Genomic DNA, 22,865 nt, shown 5'->3' with positions numbered 1-22,865 from the left:
ATAAACCTTTCACAATGGTTATGCTTCACTTGGGTGTAAATCTGCCTGCAAATAGTCGGGCAGGTTGACTGAAGTGGTCTGTTCACTGACCCACTTATTTTCTACCAGTGGTTAGAATTGTAATGGTGCATCTTGCCCTAAAAATCACGTAGTCATATCCTCCATAAAATGTGTGGCTATGGTGAATACTTTCTTAACAGTTATGAGCAGAGAAAACAACAAGCAAGGCATACATACATTCCCATAGTATTTCCAGAGATTAATTTAAGCACATGAGAATGTAAAAATGTAATCTTAGATCACAGCAGATCCATGAACCTAGTGCCCTGTCTCCTTGAGTAGTCAGTATCAACTGTTCTGAGTAAAACTGTAACAAGAGCTTCAAAAGTTTTACGGGTAGCTGAGAGAGAACATGTGGAGGGATCTGACCATGCAAACTCAGATCTTATTTTGCCTTTTTGAGGTGAGATAGTTGTGTGAGAAAAAGACGCTTCAACTTTAAATATTTCTTCACAATCATTTTGAAAATTAAAAAAAAAAAAAGTGCAACATATTGTTAGCCAAGGGAGAGCAACAGAGATGCAAGTTGAGCACTGTATTTCCAACTTTTGGAAGGTGAACTGATTTTCATGAAAAATCTCTACAGAAAAGGTGCACATGGAGTTCATCCAAGCCCTGACCCAGGGCAGCTGCATTTCCTCTGCTCCCAGAAAATAGTTCATATCCTTTCAACACGTTTTGACCTATCCATCTTCTTGTGTTTATATCCTGCCTGTGCTGAGGGGACTGTATGAGGCATTCAAAATAATAATAATAATAAACAATAATAAATACTGTTTTGTTTCACCACTACATTCTAGAGAATAAGAAACTCCTCTTACTCTTGCCCCTATCCAGGCTATGCACTAACAGAGAAACTGGGGAGCTGGTGATAAGGCACAGGTGGATTGGGCCAAGCAAAAGACCCTTGATCTACCTCATTGCCAAGATGGTTAATTAAGAACAGTTCCTTCTAATCAAGCTGACAAATGAGAGCAGCGAATGTAAATCAACCCAGAGCCTTGCAAAACTGGCACTGCAGAGAAGGCCATTAAATGCTTTTACTGACGGAAATGTTTCTGTGGTTTTGCTTGCAGAGGACTGGAATTTCCTACCTCACTCCACTGCAGCTATAAATTTGCCTTCCCCTTTCTACCTACTGAGGGAAAGTGTCCAGCTGCAGCAGTGGGGAGCAGTGTGTAAGCACAGGACCATGGGCAGAGCTTGTGGTAGAGGAAGTGTCAAGTACATAGGAGCCCAGAGGTGCTGTGGGGAAACCTGCTCTTTTTGGAGGTTCCTGGCCAGGCAGTGGGACCAGCAGGCACAGCCGAGGAAGGGATGTAGCAGGCAATGGGGATGAAGTAGAGAGAGATGAGGAAAGGGGAAAGCAAACACCAGCATTGTGGGCTCAGACCAATAGGTCCACCAATTAATTGGTGATGGGCCCTGGGAAGTGAGCACTGTTCAAGAGTTTGGGGCCAAATGAAACCCAATTGCTTGTTTTTTTCCTTATACACCAAAAACACAAGATACAAGTACTTATACAACTTTTCAGCTCGGTCAGCTCCATAAAATGTAGCACACTGCCTTTCTGCCTGCTCAAGGTTCTGCCCCCTCTCTACTGAGCTTCTGGAGGTGAAGCTTTGCCCACCCCATCTCTCCCTGCCATTTGGCCTCCCTCCCTTTCCTCTGCTCTTGCACTGTTAGCAGCTTTTACTGCCAGTGCCCTTTGAAAAACAAGGTGGGATTTAGCAAAAGCTTTCAGCATCCACCAAGATTTGTGATTCTTTGGTTCTGCACGTTTAACGAATCAGGACTACAAATATCAACAGCAAAGAGCTAACCAGAAAGCAGCACATTCCTCAGACTGTACGGCCACATATCTCACAAAATCTGAGACATCTGTGAAGCAATGAGTATCAGAAACAGAGTCAGGAAGCACACTCGCAGCGCCGTGCTGGGTTCACTGCCAACTCGTTGTCCTCTCATAGCCCGATGGACATGAGCTGATGGGTAGGGATTAGTGGGCCACCAGGCCAGGCTGTCATGGCTGGCTGAATTGCAGTGCTGGAGGCTGCGTAGGCTGAGCACATGGTAAATGCAAAGTGGCTCTTCCCCTGAACGAGCACTGTGATAATCCTACTTTGTGCTGTAGGATAGGACTGTGCAGGTAGAAATTGATTCAGAATAATTCTAATATGGAAATTCCAAACTATTTCTTCCAAAGTTAGTTCTACCAGTATCTAAGGCAAATAGAGACCACTGTAGTCATTTCTAAAACCGCTGGAGCTGTGAGGGAAGAGGAGTTGAAATACTGGAGTTGAAAACCCTAATGCACTGAGTTTGTGATGCACTCAGCTCCACTCAGTGCTGTTAGCTTCCCCTTCCCCTATTGCAAATAATGTCACAAAAGCAATACAACAGGACATACCAATCTGCAGACACTGTGCTTTTCCTCTTGGGACAGCAGTGTGCTTTGGTTATCTTTCCATATACATTACACAGCAAGACAACTGATAGTTTTTCTGACCAACCAGCTAAAACATCTATTTAATTACACTCTGGGCAAACTGAAAACTACAAATGGAGATCTCTCAGCATGTTTAGTATAGCCCATTTAGGAACAAGTCTCTGAGGTTTTGGAGACCATTCTTAAGAGGCTTTTTTTCTCCCCTTCCTTCCAAGTGGCTCAGTTGCTTTTGTTAGATTAAAGCAGTCGGGCACCACAAAAACACGGGTATGGTTAGTTCCTAGGCCCACTGCTGGATAATGCCTGTTTTGTGAATGGCAATTCCCATAATTTGTGCTGCTTCAGGACTGTAATTGCTTTCTGCCAGCAAAGTCCCATCTGTGGAGGAGGCAACTGTGGGGCACAGCCTGATGTAGTGCTGTAACTTGAAGTGATGGGGGATTTTTGCTGAAATTACACAATTAGGAGGTAAGGAGAGTTGCAGGATAACTGCATAAAACTCCTCAAGAAGACTGAGCCCTGTCTTTCAGTTGAGAATGGAAATGTGTGACCAAAATCCAATCTGCAGTTGAAAGAATTGAGACAGTGACTGGGACATGCAGCATCAATTCTGAAGCCTCATGTGTGGTTAAACCTTGAGTCTTAAATATAATCATCCAAAAGAGAGCTCAGCGTTAACAAAATTGAAGGTTTTTGTAGGAAATAAATGGCTTTGTGTCTCATGGCAGAGTGGAAGTCCCAAGGGTAGAACAAATGATAGAGGGGGTTATAGAGAAGAGACAGAGAAAGCCAAATCTGAAAGAAAGAACTGAACAGACAAGAATGGAAGAAAATGCAGTGCAGGGAGGCTTTCTAAGATTTGGCAGTACTCTTGCTAGCTAATTGGATTTTAAATTTAGAGCTGTCTTACAGCCTTGGCTTTATTGATTAAATAAGCCTCATTCCACCCCACAGAGCTATGTAGGCAAATGACAACTACAAGAGACAGACTTGGCATCAAACCCAGAGGTGTTGGTTGAACTGCCAGCACATACAAAAGTCACATACACTAGAGAAGTCCAGCAAGAGCAATGCTGTAATAACTTCCCTCTCTTTCCTCAAGACAAGTATACAAGAGCAAAGTACGCAGCCCTTGCAAAAATAGTTTTTGCAGTGTTCTTCAGGTTGATATCTCACAGTCTTCCATCATGTTGTTGCAAATCTGAGCTGGGAAAAAGTCCCTACTGAAAATGAAACAAAATGGGAAACTGGTTTGTCTCCAAAAAGCAAACACATTTATGGCAAATTCTTCAGAAGTGTGCACCAGATAGCAAGCATCTGATAGCTTCTTCTGGCATCTTTCTTGCCCATCTCTCTTGCTGGAGCTGACTGCTACTACCTGGGAGCTACAGGCAATGCTTCAGTGGGAAATAAGGCATGCCAAGGGCAGCTGGGATATGTGGTGTCTATTCTTTTCTTACCCTCCCATGACTGCCTATTCTGTTCTCTAGCTATCTGATAACTGATGAACAATCACACAGCAGAAGCTGATGGAATAGTTCTCTAAGCAAGTTTTTGAGGATACTATTTATTTTAAAGTTTCCTGATATTTTCCTTAAGCTAAAAACCTAGAAAACCAAAAAAAGAGACGTGTTTTTGTTTTTTAGAAGATATAGGCAGTAAACATATTGTATTTTAAATAAAATGCTTAGTTTTCAAAACCAAAGTACCCAAAAGTTTTGTTTTAATAACATATATTGTTTTATAGATTTTCTCTAAGAAAAAGAGTGTTAACAAGCTGAAAGTTTCACAAAAGTCGTTCTTTTCAGTTAAAAAGAGATCTAATTTTGTTGTGAGGGAAAAATAAAACCTGAATTTCAACCCAAAGTTTTGACTGGATCTCTTAGAATTTGTGTGCTGAGCTGAGATATATCTGTGTGCAGATGTATATGTGCCATGTACATAGAAGTTACATATATGAGAATAATTCCTTATACCTGTTATATAATCTGCTTCTTCTCAATTGAAATTAGAAATCTGCTGTAGATGACTCAGTCTTGTCTCCTTATGTACATAACCCACAATCCCTAGCCCTAACCAAGTGCTTCTGTCTGTCTTCTAGAAAAAAAGGACATTGAAGGGTTCTGTGGAACTTTCCAGGATTAAATGTGTGGAAATTGTGAAAAGTGACATCATCATTCCCTGTCAATATAAATATCCTTTCCAGGTGAGTCTGTCTGTTGGCTATACTGATAAGTGATAGTACTTTCACTAAAATTCACCTGCACTTTACAATCCTCAATGAACCCAACACCAGGATGAATGTTATCAAATGAAGAAAAAGCAGAGAGAGAGGTTTGAAATGAACTGGGAACTCAAAGACTGAGTAATCATAATTTAATCACGTTGGTGAAAGTATTTTTCATGATAACTATGGAAATTATGAATTTCCATGAATACAGGGAAATCTGTTCACAGATAACTTGAAACAATCCAAGTGTTACAGCCTTGTCTGTGGGCTTTTAGGAGCAGCAGAAGATGCTGTTGTATGCTGCAAATAGCTGTAGAAAAGCACCCCTACAAGACAGCTCTTAGCCAGGGCTCGGTGGGAGCCGTGTGGCTGTGGTCAGCTTGGTGTGGGAACCTTAACTGTTCTTTCTTCCCCTCCCACACTATAACACAGCTTTCCTGGGTAAGCATGGATGAGAGAAGGATCAGATCTGCTAGGTCTGGGTCAGTTCACATCTCCATATCTTCAGTTCTACAGGAAGAACAAAATAAAGTCTGTGTAGTGCCAGTACTGGCAAGGTAGTGGCAGAGGCTTCATTGTGTTGGATGATATTCTGCTGAGTCAGGGGAATTCTGCTTGTATTCCCATGAATTTTATCCTAGAGTCAACTCAAGACATTTTGTAAAATGGTACTGTCCATTTTGTCTGAAGCATCTCAGCTGCATCTAGCTGTAAACCTTCAGAGGAAGCACCAGTGTCTCTTTGTTGTCTCTGAATGGCTCATCTGGCAGGTCATCCTGTGCAGAGCAGCTGAAGCAAGGGTTTTGTGCGGTTGTGTGTGCTTATGGCTACATTTTCTGGACATCTGCTTGCTATGGATATCAAAATCCATCTTAGATAGTCAAAACATTCCACAGACACAACAGTAATATCAACAGGAGTGTCTTTAAATGAGTGGGAATTATTCCCCCCTTGTTTTTATTTTATTTATTTATGTATTTATTTTTAAACAGAGGTTATAATTTATCTCTCTGTAGCCTGCAAAGCAACTGAGTCACATAGCTGTCTGCATGTGGCTGTAGGGGCATCAGGCCAAGAGATAGCAAATGCTTCCTGGCCTATGAAATGTTATTAACATTGCCTCACCTACACTGCTGGAGAAGCTTTGAAAAAAAATAGATGCTGTCTTTTAGAAACCTCTGTTTAAAGACATTGGTTGAAGTTTTTTCAAAGTGTTTGTGCAACAAAGAGACCAGGCTCCATTTGGATTTAAGTTCTTGAGATAAATATTGGAAAAGAAGCAGATTATGTGTTACATCACATTTTAGGCCCAAATGTAGTTATCTGATTACCTTTCTGAGTCATTTTTGTTCTTGTGATGATTTCAGTCCCTAGTCTGAAACTTTACAAATGTTCAGTATTTCTCTTCCATCATTTGTTCATCACTAAGGATAAGTTTGTGAAACCAGCATCCTGACTGCACATTGCTCATCTGCTCAAGTTCCTTGTTTCCCCTCCATAATCCTAAGGAAAGCTATCAAAAGCTTTAAAGAGTGGTAGTAGTACAGCAAATCTCCAGGGCTCTGCTTGGGATTTATACTGACAAGAAAAGCTAAATTTGGCTCTTAGATTTTAAATGAAGGTGTCTTAAAAGAAACTGCTGAGAAACAGATGTCATTTCCCCAGAGGTGCTCAGAAGAATAAGCTACAGTCAGCATGAAATGGGTTGGCTTCTGTGCAGATTAATGCTGCAACATCTCCATTGAATTCACTGGCATTTCTTATCAGCATAAAATGGATAAATAAAAAGGAATTACCCATCTAGAATTCTTTCTTGATCAGCACTCAGTTTTAGATAAGTAGAAGGCACTGAGGTAATGGGATGCCTCTGAACAGGCCCTATGTAACCCACTTACTCACAGCATCATTTTGAATAGATTTACATCAATGATCCAGGGATTGCTGCCTACTTCTTTCAAATGTTTCACCATGCCCAGTACACCTGGGATTGTTTCTAATGTCTGGCTCCCATCTTTATTCCCCTCTCCAGATTGTCCATGATAACTACATCCTCTATGTGTTCGCACCCAACCGTGAGAGCCGGCAGAGATGGGTCTTTACACTGAAGGAAGGTAACAGAACCCCACTTCATTGTTGTTAATTGTAGTTACTTATCCCAGGACTTTTTTCTCAAAAGCTAAAATGCCAAGAAAACAAGCAAGAGGAGTTGATATCTTACATCCTAATCATGCAAAGTAATAATTGGGAATGCAGCTATGGAAACAAATACATTTGCAAATGTTGTGGGTGTTTTCAGAAGTTTTGGAAAATTTGGACATATAATATTTTATTTTTGCCTCTTTCTAGGATAAACTCTTAATATATTACTGTAATTTGAATTTTCTTATCCAGGAAGAGATAATGTATTCTCCTAAACTAATTAAGTTCTTAATATTTTTTGGGTAGAAGATTTCTCAGCACTGATTAGTAGCTATTTTGTTTAGATGACAACCTTCTTAGAGAATCATGATTATTAAGACACATTTCTGTGGGTAGCTTTCATTTCCTGTTCACCTCTTGAATTGTTCTGTGGTTCATTACAACAATTCTGAAGTGAAGGTACAATAACTAACCGCTGTGTGCAGAAGGAAGAGGTTGTTTAGTTACATGAAAATTGCACCCTGTTTCCCCCATAGCTTTCTCCTGCTTTGTAACGTGAGCTGCTGTTTAGTTCATTCTGAAAACATTGAGCCTGAGTTATTATTCAGCTCATGCATGTAGTCTTAACGATCAGTTATTCCTCTTCTGGAGCGTACCAAGATTCTGCTTTACCACCTTTAGTTCAGTACGTTGAGACAATCTTAGTGGCCAGCAATGATTTTATTTGAATCGATCAAATAGAAACAGCCCAGGAGACATTTTTAATTTTTCTTTTGTCTCTTTAGGAAAAATATTATGGCAAATAGTTTCAAACAGAAGGACCTTTGATTGCTCATACAGAGATTCACAACTGGCATCAGCATGTGCAAAACTATTTAGAGTTGGTGAATCCCAACTCATACAGCTCCTTCTGAGTACCGAGCCAAAGCAGCAGGGTCTGTCCTATGCATATACATGCTGCAGAGATGCAGTTTGTTATGAGAATCACCTGTACCTGGTGTACCAGGCGTTCTTTCTGTTTTTGAAACCTTCTTTCTGTGGTTTTTGGTGTTTAACAGTTGGAAGAGAGAAATGGAGGGGGCTGATAATATTCACAAAGAATAATGGTTTGAAAAAAATACGATTCTTTAGGGCAGATTATTTCTGTTCAGTTCTATGCCTCTTTCCGTGATGATGTCAATACAAATAAATCCATATTTTCCTCATTTTTTCCCTTATTCTAACACCTTCCAGAAACCAGAAGCAACAACAGTTTGGTCTCAAAGTATCATCCAGATTTCTGGATAGATGGCAAGTGGCGATGCTGCACTCAGACAGAGAAGATGGCAGTTGGCTGTATAGAGTATGACCCCACCAAAACTGGTATGAGATTTCTTTAAGAGCATCTTGACCTTGAAAATATTTATTCCTATTTATTTCCTGAATATTTCAGGAAATATTTATTTCCTGAAAAAATACCATGTTACATTTTGATCAAGAGACATGCTGCTGACTTCTTCGGGTGTTCCTCGTTCTGGCTTATTTTTCATTATGCATGTTATGAATTAGTTACATGAAAACAAAGCATATTTCATTATGCTTTGTTTTGAATTGCTATTTTCCTCTGTGGAATGCCTAATTCTGTCTGAGGAGTGATACTGAAACCTGAGAACTTGATCAGCTGTGGTCCTTCAATGAGCCATAACAACAATTTTAAATATATTTGCACTCCTCCCATGTGTCCTATTTTGCCCTTCCCATATTTTCTCTATATTATCAATGGCCATGTAAGTGCTGGCAGTTAGGGAAGTCAATCATTTTTTTACTCAAGACTTTTTTCCCCTTGTATTTGTGTGATTCTCTATACAATCTGCACATCAGTTTCAAACCCATGCTACGTTGCTGGGAGTCACTGTGCAGGTGCAGCTGATGGCACATCTTACTCTAAATGACTGGGGCTTGCTATTCTGTTTCTGTAAGATTTTGTCCATATCTGATTGAAATGAGCTTTCTTGATTCCGTTTCAGCCTCAAAGAAGCCTCTTCCTCCCACTCCTGAAGATAACTGGGTGAGTGCAGCAAGGCATGCAATGCTGTCCTTAGTGTCCTGTATGTTTCACTAGCAGTGGTGGAAACGTGTTCATTAATGTTCATATTTCCAGGGGGCAGTGACCTAAAGTTTTAACTGTGATAATATTCCCTGTCCTTTTCCCTTTTTCTTTTTCTTTTTTTCATTCCCCACATATGTTGTAAATCAGCAGCAATCCACTGCACTGGGTTCAGTCCTTCAAAGATGTCTTGATACAAATAGCTTTCCAGTGGTGAGGGAAGCTTCAAAGGTGGTGTTTTTTTTTTTTTTTTCAATCTAATAGAAAGGGAAACTGGGAAAGGGGGTGGATGTAAGAAAAGCTTTCATATCTGCAACAGAATAAGCAGTTTTCCAAACCCACTTATGGATGGAAAAAGACACAATATGAAGTGAGAAGCAGTGTGGTTGTTAGGTCCATCTAAGAAGAGCGAGGAGATTTTATCATTGGTATCTTTTAATGGGAGTTTAGGAAACATCTGGGAAAATCAGATCAGACAGGGTTAATTCTGCTCTAAGCCTGAAAGAAGAACTAGATAACTATTTTCTGTGCATGTGGAATTACGTATGAAATTCATTGCTTGACAATGCTAAAAATGTCATGTTGCCAGTGTATCCTCAGAAGCATCCTCGGGTGCTTTCCTCGCCTTGAGGCATCGAGCCCAGCAGACTGAATATAGAGCACACCAGTGTCATCAAGGGAATATCATTTCAGAGAGCATGCCATTGACATTTATGAATATGAATATGATGAGCCTTTTTCCTAATTGGTGCAGAAATCTTTGCTGAACACAAAGGAAACCTTAGTCATGGCTATATATGACTATGAAGCCCAGAATCCACAGGAGTTGACATTACAATACAATGAGGAATATCATGTGATTGACAGCTCTGAGGAACACTGGTGGCTGATTCAAGATAAGAATGGGTAAGTCTAGTTTCATCATCAAATTTATAAATACTTTCTAAATTCAATTTGCTCATCCTCTAGCATATATGCTAGCCTCTAGTACGACTTTTGTGGAGTATCTTCTGATACATAGGAGTAAGAGTGGTGGAAGGCTCCTTCCCTTGGATGTTGCTTGTATCTAAGCAGCTGAAGAAAAAGGACCCAAAAGTTAATTTTTTAAAGAGTGATCCTTAGCTCAGACTGATACTTACTGTCAAACTTATGGGGAAAATCTGATGAAAACTGGAACGAACAGAACAGAGTTGTGTGTTCTCTGTGAGGATAACTAATGCAAAAAAATTAAATGATAGGATCTTCAGTATGAACAGTGATGGGGGCCAGGCGTTATTTCTCTTCAATTCTCCTTGTTTATCTGGGCTGGGGAGGATATCAGTTGTTTCCTTCTCCCAGGAACCCTATAAAACACCTAAAAACCTAGCATTTCTATCATTCAAAGAACAAGGCTTCTGGCCAACAAATCTTTCAGTGCTGACTCCCACAGATGCAGAGGAAATCCAATCTGTAGCTCACACGTGATGTGTCACATTTTTACAGGCATGAAGGCTATGTGCCAAGTAGCTACCTGGCAGAAAAATCACCCGAGAACCTGCAAATATATGAGTAAGTTGTTCCTATGTTTTTGTCATAACTCTAAATGCTGGATTTGTTACAGAAGCTGTGAACCTCAAAGGTCCCCACCACACGATGTGTTGTCACTCGTGCTGGGGACTCTCAGTGCAGAGGCTTTTCAACAGGAACTTTAATAGTCTAGAAATGCTGACATGCCATCTTTTGTTGTTTTCAGATGGTACAATAAGAACATCAGCAGAAGCAAAGCAGAAATGCTCCTCAGAGATGAGGTAAGCCAGTGTTTACATACAGGTCAGATGGGCAATAATAATTAATTAATGAAAACTATGGAGCAGCTCATGAGTGCTGCTTTGTGCAAGGGCAAACTGAGCCCCAGGTTCCTGCTGCGCTGCTGTCCCTGAGTCATGCATGGCATGGGGCTGGCGAGGATCCAGGTGCTAGCAGCCCCCAACAGCAGCCAGGGGTGGGCAGCATGCTGTGCCACCCTCACCCAGAGCAGTGGGATGATGGAAAATGCCTTTTCAGAACAATGTTGGCTGAAAAGTCAGGTTGTAGCTCATCACAACTCTGCAGGAGACTTGCACATGCCAATAGTTCTCTGAAGATCAAATTAATCTTGTACTGGAATATTTTGGTTGAAAGCCAGAAGTATGGGCTGGGGTTATGCTTAGTTCTGTATGTGTTTGTGTGTGCATGCATATCTAATCTTTCAATAGACACTGAGTTTTCCAGTGAAGATTGTCATGCAAATAGAAAGAATGCACTTGTTCAAATTTTCCACACAAACATAATGTTAGTTTTTTACACTGTCAGCTCTTACACTAACAGGAGACCCAAATAAAGTGCTGAATGACAGTATTTTATGAAAAAAGGAGTTTTTTTCTGTGCAGTTTGAAATAATCTCTTATCTCGTATGAACTCCTACATAATGAAACCATGAAGGATTTAGTGAACTTATTTTGCTTCTGGTCCTTCCATCACAGCTTTTCTGTGGCTGCTACCCCTGTTTGGCTGCAGACACTTCTGGTTCAAAACCTCCCATCCCTCACAGCTCTCTCCAGACACACGGCCAAGCACAGGAGTGGTCCCTGGTCAGCCTTGTTCCCATGTGAGAGGGAACAGAACAATGCTGAAGGCAGCTCAGCAGGATGCTACCCCAAACTCTCCTCTATCTGCGCCAGCAGGAGGCTGAGACAAGCTGCACTTGATGGCTTACCCTTGTGTTATGTGGGTGGGATTTGTCTGGTAAAGCTGATAAGGATCCTTCCAGCTTTGTCAGACAAAAGCCAGTCACAGGTTGCTGTGTGTCTGCTGTCAATATGAGCAGAGTTGAAATGAAGGAAGTCTCTTGGGGTTTTTTTAGATATAGAAAATGAGAGAGGGCACAAATGAAGGGATTCCATCAGGCAAAGCAAAGCAAAAATAATAAAGCATTTGAAGTACCAGATACAAAAGCATCTTTATCTGAAAAAAAAAACAACCAACAACTATGATTTTTATTATCATTGTACAGGTCAGCACAACACATCTAAACTGTTATATTAAACCTTCCCCTCTGCTATCTGATTTGTTAGCATTTGTCCCTGCAGGCCTATGGAACATTTTAGCTTTCAAATGAGTAGAAAACTATTACAGTGAAAAATTAGAAAGGAAAATTGTTCTGTGAGGGCTTGAGTGGAGGAAGGCTGCTTTCCTAAGCAGTTATATTTAGATACTGGTTAGCCAGCATACCTGTGAGCACACAGGATCTTGTCTAAGCTCTTCTCATTTCTAGCACATTGGTAAATTATCTCTCATATGCTTCATGGATTCTCAGCTGTTGAATAAGTAAAATAGTGCCTTCATCCTGTAGCTGCTCTCCCTGCAGAAAGCACACAGCAGGGTTTGCCTTGCTGCTCAGCTGCCCATTTCCATTGAATTTGTCTGAAATTAAGATCACCAGTCAGATAAGGTTGAAAGCAATCAAGATTTCTAGAGGAGAATCTTGGAGGAACAGAAACGTGCATTCATGTGTGCCTGCACCCACACATACTCAACATGATTGCATAAGTCCCATTTCCTCAGGAAATCAAGCTACAAATACATACTACCCAGGAGAGATCAGCTGGGTGTACCTGCACTTCCTGCGCATACACTGGGGCAGAGCACGGAGTGGCTGAGAGCTCCTTTTTTTCCAACATCTTTAGTAAATCCTCATGTCTGAGCAGTAGATGGGGCTGAAACAGCTTTGCCCCCAAGCTGCTTCTTTTTCTGTGATGTCTCTAACCAGTTTTCTATCCTCTGATCTCGTTACAGGGTAGGGAAGGTGCCTTCATGGTGAGAGATTCGAGGCAGCCTGGCATGTACACAGTCTCTGTTTTCACCAAAGCATTGAGGTACAGCTGAGCTCAGCAGCTTTTCACATCAATTACATCAATGCAATGGCTTCTATGAGAGGGTAATCTCTGTGTTTTGGCATCATGAAGATAGAGCAGAAGGCTCATTAAAATGATAGAGAAAAACGCTTCCAAAAAAGGCAGAAGAGTTAGCAGCCATTCGCAAAGCAAAGCATATTAAAGGCTCCACTTCACCCTGCATCTAAATCAGTGCCTATAAATAGTCCCTTAGACATCACCAGGGTTGTAATTTTGTTGAAATTTCCTCCCCAACTGAAGTGCCTGTAGGATCAACACAGGCTATGTGCTGGACTCAGAAGTGGATAATACAGGACCAGTGAGAGGGTTTCTGTCATGGGGCAGAAAGTTCTGTTTCAGAAAGAGGCAGAGGAACATAGTACTCAAACTCATTCTTACCTAGAAACCTCAGCCTTTCTAGAGTTAAGACTATCTACCAGTGAGAGGGAGAACACAGAAGTACAGTTTTCACTAGCAATTGCAGCTCTCTTTGCTCCTCTCCCATTCATTGTAAGGAAGATTGACCCATTTCTTTGCTCTCTCCTCTTCCATCTATGCTCCAGATTCCTATCCTTTTGCTGTAACCTAGTTTATCTCAAAGAAAACTTCATCTTTTTCAGCACGGATAACAATCCTGTTATAAAACATTACCACATCAATGAGACAACTGACTTTCCCAAGCGATATTATTTGGCAGAAAAACATGTCTTCAGCTGCATCCCTGAACTCATCAACTACCACCAGCATAATGCAGCAGGTAAGTGAATGCTGATGCCAGTTAGGGAAGTTGGTATTTCACCATGCAGCCAGGGGACTGTCCTGAAGGAAAGAGGGCTCTCAATCCCTATATCCTTGCAATGAAATGTTACCCTGGCATTTGGATGGCTGTAAAATGAGCACCTTGGCTAAGCTTCCAACATCTTCATTCTGGTGATCCTTCTGAGTATGACCAATGCACATGTCATACAGACAAACAATAGAGAGCCCTTTCATTCTCAGGAGTCCATGGGAGTGTGTCAGCAAGTGCCAGACAAGCTATCTGCTTGAGATAAACTGCAGTGCCTTCTTGCCCTGGAGGTGGCATATCCTTGGGCCTTGATCTGACACAAAGTAGGAGCATGGCCAAGATCCATAGCCAAACATGAGAGTCATCAAAGTCTACAGCTCAGAGTACCAAGAGAAATGGTGGGCTTCAAAAATATGAATGTGTAATTTGGAATTTCATCAGTTAATATAGGCTCATGCTTGTTGACAGAGCAAGAATGAAAAATAAGCTGAAACTGTTCAGAATTGGTTTCCTTTGAGCAGGCAGGAAATCACACTGAATAGAGATTCAGCTGCCCTCAAGCGGAGCTGAGAACTCAGTACAATAAATCTGCTTCCAGTGTCCTGACTCCCTTCATGGGAGAAGAACAGCCACACTTTCCATAACTGTGACAATAACTGGAACCCATCTTTCCTTCTGTTATTCAGGACTTGTTACTCGTTTGCGGTATGCAGTGTCTTCTTGGAAGAAAAAGGCCCCAATCACTGCAGGGCTGAGCTACGGTATGGAATTGCTCTTTTCACCATATAGGAATTCACACACCTCCTTGGTTATCTGCGTGAACCTGAATATCCCCATGGACAATGGAGAATTCTCCATTGTAGTGACCATCACTGTAATAGTTTTCTTCAGAACTTACACCATTCCAAACATTACTGTAATTCTTGGGAACATCAAGATAACTGAGAAACAAGTTGTGCATAGTATATATATGTGTGTGTTAGAAACAATGCTCCCTGAAGAGATGGATAGTCAAGAGAAATAGAGAAAAAAATGGGAACGCTGTTATTCCTATTCTGAAACATAAACTGCAGCTTGGACTAGTGAATTGAGCCACCAAAAGTCACATAGATGATTGAAGTCAGAATCAGAAACTCTCACTCAGAGTCCTATATTAATATTCAACCCACAAAAGATTTTTCTTTGACATTTTGCCACTAGATTCTTACACTTTCTCTTACAATCAACAGGAAAATTGGTCATTAATCCCTCTGAACTCACCCGTGTGCAGGAAATTGGCAGTGGTCAGTTTGGGGTGGTTTACCTTGGCTATTGGCTGGAGAAGACAAAAGTAGCCATAAAGACCATTCGTGAAGGAGCGATGTCTGAAGAGGATTTCATCGAGGAGGCTAAGGTCTTGATGTAAGTAGTAGATTCACCACAAAAATCAGACCCAATACTCAGTAGACTGAGCCAAAGAGTTGTGATAATGTTCAGGAATATGAATAGGGAATTTAATTTTGCATTATTTACTATCTAGCTAAATAGTATAGAGAGATCTGTGAGCTCTGTGTTTACGAGGGAAGGCATTTCAAAGAGTAGATGAATTACTCTGCTTGTAGGTCTATCAATACCCAGAATTGTCTTCCAGATTTCTACTGCTCTAGAAGGTAGAGTTCATTCCTAGTGCATTTTAGAGAGACAAAATGTTTTTGACATAAATAATTAGATTAAAAAACTCAAAATTTGAAGGAAATTTTATTTTAAAAGCTTACATTCTTTGTTTACTTGCACAGCTACATATATTTGTATCTGATCTTATGGCCTTTATTTGTATTTTTTACATTTCTCTCTCTTCAAAGTAGGAATAAACTTTTTTTTGTTGTTTGGATGATTTTGAATGCAGAAATGTGTTTTGATGATGATTATCATTGAAATGAGATATACTTAATGCTAAGCAGCTTGAAGTTAGACCTGGTCTATATATTTTCTCTTTGTTGTGTTCATAGTTGGTCTTTGCAGAGAGAAGAGTGCAACAGGGTGACAAAACTGGTCACTTTCAGTAAGCACAATTTCAGGACAGAAAGAACTGAGCAGGCTCCAACACCTTTTTCCACCTCCTCTCCTTGTCCCACAGGAAGCTGTCTCACCCCAAACTAGTCCAGCTTTATGGAGTGTGCTTTGAGAACACTCCCATATGCCTGGTGTTCGAGTTCATGGAGCATGGCTGCTTGTCTGACTACCTCAGGAGCCAGAGGGGCAGTTTTTCAAAAGAAACCCTCCTGGGAATGTGCCTAGATGTGTGTGAAGGAATGGCTTATCTGGAACAAAATTCTGTCATCCACAGAGACCTGGTATGTTGCTTTTATGCAGACTTCTTCTCCACCCCAACTGGACTTTCTCTCTTCATTAATTCCAGCTTTCACACTTCTGCGTGTCCATTGACAGGAACAAGCATCTCCTCTTTTTGCAGAAGCAGCACCAATGCTTTAGAAAGAAAAATCATCCTCTAGAACACTGATAAATCTTTTTCCCCTTGTTGTGTTTGGAAGAGAAGAAACAAGAACAGAAAGTTATCTCTTTGTCTCCGTGGACTCTTTTTTTTACTCCCCACAGCTCACAGAAGCTGACTGCTCTTTATGTCTAAAACAGCGAAGATACCAAAAAAACTTGTTCTTACATAGCCATAAACAACATGCATTGCTGATAAAATAGTTTTAATTACAGCATGCAGTAAGCTGTCTCATTCACTGCTGCCATTTTACTGCAGGAGAAGGGACTGTGGGTGGCTGTGGATATTTCAGTCTTTCTCTGCCCTTTCTGGGCAGCAAAGGCATGCATCAGACCAATGGCTGAATGACTTTGCTGGCAACAGAAGCACACTCCGTGTAAAATGTACACAGAACATTAGGACTTAAAGTTCTTATCTTCTTTGTATAGTAGGATATCACTCTGATTCTCCTATTTTGAAGCAGTGTGTGAAACAGGATAAAAGCACTGAAGTGGCAGTGATGTTCTGCACTGACCTTCTGCCTTTTCTTTTTATTGTAGGCTGCTAGGAACTGCCTGGTGGGGGAATCTCACGTGGTCAAAGTGTCTGACTTTGGGATGTCAAGGTAATACCATCGGGGCTGCACACATGGGGCTGTGGTGAGGTACTGGTGTTGCTCAGCATGCTCCCTTCTTTTCCTTTTCCAGGATTGTCCTTGATGATCAGTATACCAGCTCTACAGGAACCAAGTTTCCAGTTAAATGGTCTGCCCCAGAGGTGTTCTCCTACAGTAACTACAGCACCAAATCAGATGTTTGGTCATTTGGTAAGAAAAACTCATCAGAATGGGAAAAAAAAGATCAAATATCAGCTCAGGAAAACCTAAGGGCTCAGTGCTGAAGTAAAATGTAAACACTGCATCTTCAGGGTTCTAAGGGTGTTTTGCCTCAATAGTAGCTTGGAAAAGCAATCCTAAATTATCTAAGTTAAAGTAAGGAAGGAACAGTAAACCACCTACACACTTTGAAGCACTCCAGATACTGCCAATATAATGTACTGTACCTGTACAATGTGATATAATACCAAGAAACAGTCTCTATTTTATGATGCTCCAGAATGAGTGACCAAGAAAATGTAGGAGAGTCAGAGGTTTGTAAGAGGAAAGGACAGACATTTAGGCGTTTAACCTCTCTGATCACCAGCCCAAAGCACTGAAGCTTCATTCAAACCCTCTGCCTCTCAAAGTTTGTTTTGCTGACTATGTTTGCTTTTTGTTGATCTGAAAATATTATTTCAGTGCTGACCTTTTCTCACCTAATTTCCCTTTCCCCAATGCGTTGTTTTATGATTTGCATCTGTTCTTTGGTCTCCTTTCTGGATCCTCATAGATAAGAAAGCTGCTGTATGTTTTTTTCCCCATAGCCATTGGCACTGGAGATAACAAAGGCTATTCCCTGGCCTGTTGATCTGGCACACTGATGTTCCTGGCCCATGTCCAGCTAACAGGCAAATAGTGGCAGTACAGAATGAATCGGTGCAGTGTGTGGAGCACAGCACACAGTCAATGAGGTGCCACTCAGCTCCGTGCCTCACAGTAAATAATGCAGGATTATACCCTTGGCTAGTCTGTGCTTGTGAGCTCTGTGCTTCCCTCTGCCCTTCCTGGGAGCTGTGTGTGGTCAGTGCTGGGTGAAGTGATACATCCCTCTGGGGTGGGTAGGAGCAGCATGGTAGGAGCTGGGTTCTCATACCCACACAGCTCCTTTGAGAAGCCAACCGAGAAATGATTCCAAAGCACTGCTCCTCTTGTGTGTCCCCTGGCACAAGGCTGAGGCTGTCAGCACTTCCCACATAACAACAAGGGGCAATGCTGCCAGTGGGGCCAGCTCTGACACCTCACAGCAAAGTGTCAGTGACATGGGATGAGAAGATACCTTGCTAAGAATGCTCATCTGCTTCACAAATCAGGAACTGCCCGAATAGCAATTCACACTTAGGGCTCCTGTAAGAGCCAAATGCCTCCAAAAAGTATTCTCAGTTTGCTTTACAGCCCAGCCAAGCTGGGTGGAGTTGGCTCACACCAGTGTCAGGGCTGAGTGAAATAGCTGTGAGCTGTATGCATCAGTCAGCCCTCCACGAAATCTGCAGGCACCAATGCAGTACATCTGTCAGACTCATTATCTGCCCCTCCAGTGGGGTTTGCATAAGAGGATTTCTCTGTCATGTCATGGTCTCATGACTGTGAGAAGCTTACTGCTCCGCTTCTCTGCAGTGCATTCATCCCTTCTGCCAGGCCTGAAGTCCTGCTGTGCCCAGGAGAACAAAATGAGTGGGAGAAATTCCCAGTGTTGGGAATCTGCACGCTGGGCAGTATAACTGCTTGGTGTTCACCAGAGCCAATATAAATGGTGAGGAGCTGCATCTCATTGCAGCTCCGTTTGGAGAATTAGAAGCTAGAAAGCAAGCATTCCTTAGCAAAGCTGACTGAAGAGTTGTCCAACTCTATGTCAGATCAGTCTGTCTGTCTGTCCCTCCTTTCTTTACAATGTGAACACAGTTTCACACCAGATGACCAAAGAAAGCAAACCTAGTAATAACATCAGAACTTGTATTCACTTTATCTGCAGACCTTTCTGATCTGATGGGCAACTCTGCCCAATGCCTACAGACATTTTGTCTTTGCCCCTCTTCTACTGCACTGGATGAGCACAAGTTTCTGTGCTGCTCTGTACAGTAATCTTAGGAAACTATATGAGTGTTCAGGAAAAGAGAAAATATGTGCTGCAATTCTTTGAAATTCAGCAATGATTGCACTGTAGAGCTGTGTTAGGCCCTGATTTTTCAGATGTGCGCTTCATATCTGAGCGAGAATGCTTTTTCAAGTAACAATCACCAACACCAAGCTACAAAGATGAGCAGGTGGAAGGGGGCTGTGGGCCTGCTGAGAATGTTATTTGCATCTTTGTAATTGTTCCCATTTGTTTGCTTTAGGAGTGCTGATGTGGGAGGTCTTCAGTGAAGGAAAAATGCCCTATGAGAATCGCACCAATGGAGAAGTGGTGGAAGAAATCAATGCAGGGTTTCGGCTCTACAAGCCCAAGTTGGCCTCTAAGGCTATTTATGAAGTGATGAGCCACTGCTGGAGCATGGTTAGTACTTCACCGGGAAAGCCCTGCTTCCCAACAAGAACTCTCTCCCCTTTGGCACTCATGAGAGAGTTTACACCTCACATACGAGATACAGTGCTGAAGATTAGGCACTTTGTGGCTATTATCTGTGTTAGCAAGATGAGTTAAACCTTAGGGTCTTTGCCTTTTATTTAAGCTGCTGTCTCTATAGCATTCATTGATACCACTGAGAAGTCTGTGTAGCGCACCTAACCCAAGCTAATTCAGCAGTTTGCTTCCTAAGAAAGCTACGAGTCAGTGGTGCTCAGTTTTAACATGGATGGTAAATATGACAGGCAACCCATTACAAAGTACTTAGTGTCCTCTGGGGAACATTCCCTGTTAGCAGAGAAGCAGCATGGTGCAGAAGGAACATCATTCTTCCATTGGCATTTTCTCTATAAGAATGTATTTTGTTTTTGTTAAAACTCAGTTTCTTCACAAGGTTTTCCTTTCTAAACTCACCATACCTCCCATGCTGGCATTAATATTTTCTCTCTCTCCTTCACTCAGAGGAAAGAAGACCGCCCGTCCTTTTCTCTTCTGCTATATCAGCTAAGTGAAATCTCTGAGTTTGATCTGTAATCATGGCACTGGCTGCCACATGAAACTAAGAGAGTCTTGAGACGGCAGATGGCTGGATTTTCCTTGCACAAAGCATTAACATGAATCCTTCCACCACAGAAACTTACTGTGTGCCTGAGGAGAAGCAGAGGGCAGGGGCCTGTACTTCCAGACAGACAAGATACTCCCAGGTCTTCCAGAGCACAGGCAGACATGGGGTTTGGCTTGGCCAAGAATGTTGTTTGCATCTTACACATGAACCAGCAAATGAGCAGAGATTCCTGCAACACAGCAAGTGTACTTCTCATGAAGATGCAGCCTCAAAACTATGAGATCTAGCATTGATGTTCCAGTTCTGCAAACTCCCAAATGAAGGTCTCCCCTGGGGAAAAAAACCCTATCTTTGACTAAGGAGGAGCACTTAGACATTTCCATGGCTCTCTAATTCAGAGTGGGCTGGACCTGAAAGCTCTGAACAGGAATAAGCCTGGGATACTAAGAAACAGGATGGATTTAGTGACTGCATTTCTGTTTAAGGTCCCATTGCACGACTTCCTCTGAAACTGTGGCTTAACAGAAACAGGATTCTGATGCCCCAAAAGCTGAAGAGGTGTCTGCAGTTTGTAAGCACAGAAGAGCAAAAGCAATGTATTAAAGAGTCTTGAAATTCTCTCAGATTTGTAGAGTGAGTGGGAAAACAGGACTCTGATGCATGTCTAGACGTTCTGGGGGGAAAAAAAGTCAAAACTGAAAGTTCCTATTAATATTTTTCTTCAGTCTTTCTAAATCAGAAGATAAATAAAGAACCTCCACCAACTTCCTCTAGCTGAGCGTGGAAGACATGGCAGGGCAGAGAGAGTGTGCCTCCAGTCCAGGAGCAGACAGGATCCCACATCAGGGAGAGGCAGAGGAACCTATTCCCAAACGAGTATGCCATGAGGAGGAAACACACAGAGTGAGTGATCAGTGCAGCAGTGCTAATGAGAAGTTTTCTCTTACTTCAAAGAGTAACTTAATCATCACAAGTAAAGACTTTTCCATCTCTTCTGCGAACAAACTGGTGAATCCTCTGGGGAATGATCAAAGAAATTCTTATGCAAACAGACTGCCTCAGTGCTCCAGGAGCTCCATACATGCAGTGAGAGCAGAAGAAGGTCTGAGCAACATCCGTCTGTTGGTACTTCAGTTAGCATCTACATCTTCACTGCAGGACAGACACTGACCTGATGTAACTGACCTCCGAGCCACAAGTGTGGGTGTCAGTGTCCTGCAGTATTTGTAAATGGGATCAGGACTTTCTGCTAAGCATTAACAATAACCAGGGAAGTCAAAAGGACTCACAGATAAGATGTGCATATACGTGAAATGTGTTTGTGATGTTTCTGTGTTTGGGCAAGCTAGGATGTGGTTAAACGTTATGTGACAGCAGTTTACAAAAACACTGAGGTTGAAACTTTTAGCAGCAATTCCTCATGTTGTTACAGAAGTCAAATTCAAAGATGTTTGCCAACACAAATGGAACAAGGAAATACTGTAATCCCATGATGTCACATATCCTGTGTCAAACTATTTCTTCATAGAAGGAGGTTTTGGTGTTTTTTAGATCCATGGTTCTAGGGTAGCTTTTAGGAGTCAGAATCTGTTCAGGTTTATAGATACAGGCAAGACATGGTTCCTGCCATACAGATCTTCCAACTTTGCGTTATTTCCACATTATTTACTGTGTTTTACTCCTACTAATGCCATCCGGAGTGACTGTCCCAGGCAAGGTGAATCCTAACGTTCAGATCAGAGAATGTCAATCCAAAGCTCAGGGTCAGAGTGCCACCTTCAAGCCAGGACTTCCACAGAAATCTCTCAGTAGTCTGGACCAATATGTGGAAAATGAGCATCTGTAAAACACCTTTGAATTTTTGCCTATGGTGAAGATAAGCTAAGTTTCTCTCTCTCACTCTTTCAGTCCAATTTAGCCTGTTGTCATGTCCCCATGGTGTTAAATTTGGCATTTGGGCAGTGAAGTTTCCAGTAACCCTACACGTGTTGAACTGCACGCTTACAACTAAGTGTGAGGCCAGCTGGCTGTAACCCCGTTCTCTCCCCTGCTCCACTCAGACAATCCAAAGCACCGCAGGGCACTCTGGAATGGATTTTCCCTGAGCACAGGCACTCAGCCTGGGGCAGGGCTATCCACACAAAGCCAAGCTTCTGGCTCACTGGGAGCAACCAGGGATCCAACAAGACTGAGGAAGCTGCTATTAGGTAGCAGCACCATTGCTCTTCTAGGAAACGTTTCTGAAATTATATTTATGTTTGATGTGATAAAAGTAATATTTATTAGCTAGGGAGCGCTGCACAAAATAACGTTGTAATGTCATATGTTTGCTCTTCTTTAGCTGTATTTCTATGTACACAGTATGTATTTTTACAAACAATAAAATTACTTTGTCCCATCTGTGGTTTTCACTTTACTTTAGCAGCAATGCAAAAAACACTCGTATGCTTTTATAATCGATCAGCCTGCCCTTTCTCCTGGTTCTGGGGTTATGTGACATGCTGGGTTCATTGGGGTTAGGAAGCATTCATAACCTCAGCAAATTGGGGAATTTGCCATATGGATGCACAGATTTCCAAGTCTAAATGTCAAGTGTCGTGGCTTTAAGCTCTCTGGGTCCAACTAAACAGGGTTACTAATATCCGAGATATCCCAAAGGTATTTCCCTACTCATATTTATGAGAGACTTCAAGAATCTCAAAAGGACAGTGCCATAATGTGATAAATGCACAGTGGTAAATCCATATAACATGTAGATATCCACAGTGGTTCGGGGCCTGTCCCTCACTGCCAGTTCTTCCGCCCAGCACTGATCTAGGAGACGAATGCAAGGAAGCTCATGAGTTATTCACTGATCTAAGAGAGCACAGAGTAGAAAATTAAAATAACATCACAACATCATGGAATTCCCATCACCATGAACCTGCCTGATAATGGGAGCAGGTTAAAC

The 22,865-nt window shown here is 41.8% G+C and overlaps 1 protein-coding gene across 1 annotated transcript in view; it reads left to right on the top strand.

Annotated features, from left to right (window-relative positions):
- The window catches only part of ITK (IL2 inducible T cell kinase), a 30,303-nt gene extending 7,997 nt beyond the window's left edge, over positions 1-22,306 (top strand). The window contains exons 2-17 of the mRNA XM_065734661.1: positions 4,611-4,715; positions 6,769-6,850; positions 8,112-8,240; positions 8,885-8,925; positions 9,719-9,870; positions 10,447-10,512; positions 10,697-10,751; positions 12,778-12,857; positions 13,496-13,632; positions 14,349-14,423; positions 14,892-15,063; positions 15,779-15,995; positions 16,693-16,757; positions 16,840-16,958; positions 19,124-19,281; positions 19,813-22,306. Of these exons, the coding sequence (XP_065590733.1) occupies positions 4,611-4,715; positions 6,769-6,850; positions 8,112-8,240; positions 8,885-8,925; positions 9,719-9,870; positions 10,447-10,512; positions 10,697-10,751; positions 12,778-12,857; positions 13,496-13,632; positions 14,349-14,423; positions 14,892-15,063; positions 15,779-15,995; positions 16,693-16,757; positions 16,840-16,958; positions 19,124-19,281; positions 19,813-19,884 (1,725 nt within the window). The 3' untranslated portion in view covers positions 19,885-22,306. The remainder of the gene's footprint in view (positions 1-4,610; positions 4,716-6,768; positions 6,851-8,111; positions 8,241-8,884; positions 8,926-9,718; positions 9,871-10,446; positions 10,513-10,696; positions 10,752-12,777; positions 12,858-13,495; positions 13,633-14,348; positions 14,424-14,891; positions 15,064-15,778; positions 15,996-16,692; positions 16,758-16,839; positions 16,959-19,123; positions 19,282-19,812) is intronic.
- The last annotated feature ends 559 nt before the right edge of the window (positions 22,307-22,865 follow it).

Source organism: Cyrtonyx montezumae, unplaced genomic scaffold (genome assembly GCF_038088225.1).
Source record: "Cyrtonyx montezumae isolate F1298 unplaced genomic scaffold, pur_monq_1.0 scaffold_18, whole genome shotgun sequence".
Lineage (NCBI taxonomy): Eukaryota > Metazoa > Chordata > Aves > Galliformes > Odontophoridae > Cyrtonyx > Cyrtonyx montezumae.
This window is presented reverse-complemented; position numbering and strand designations above follow the sequence as displayed.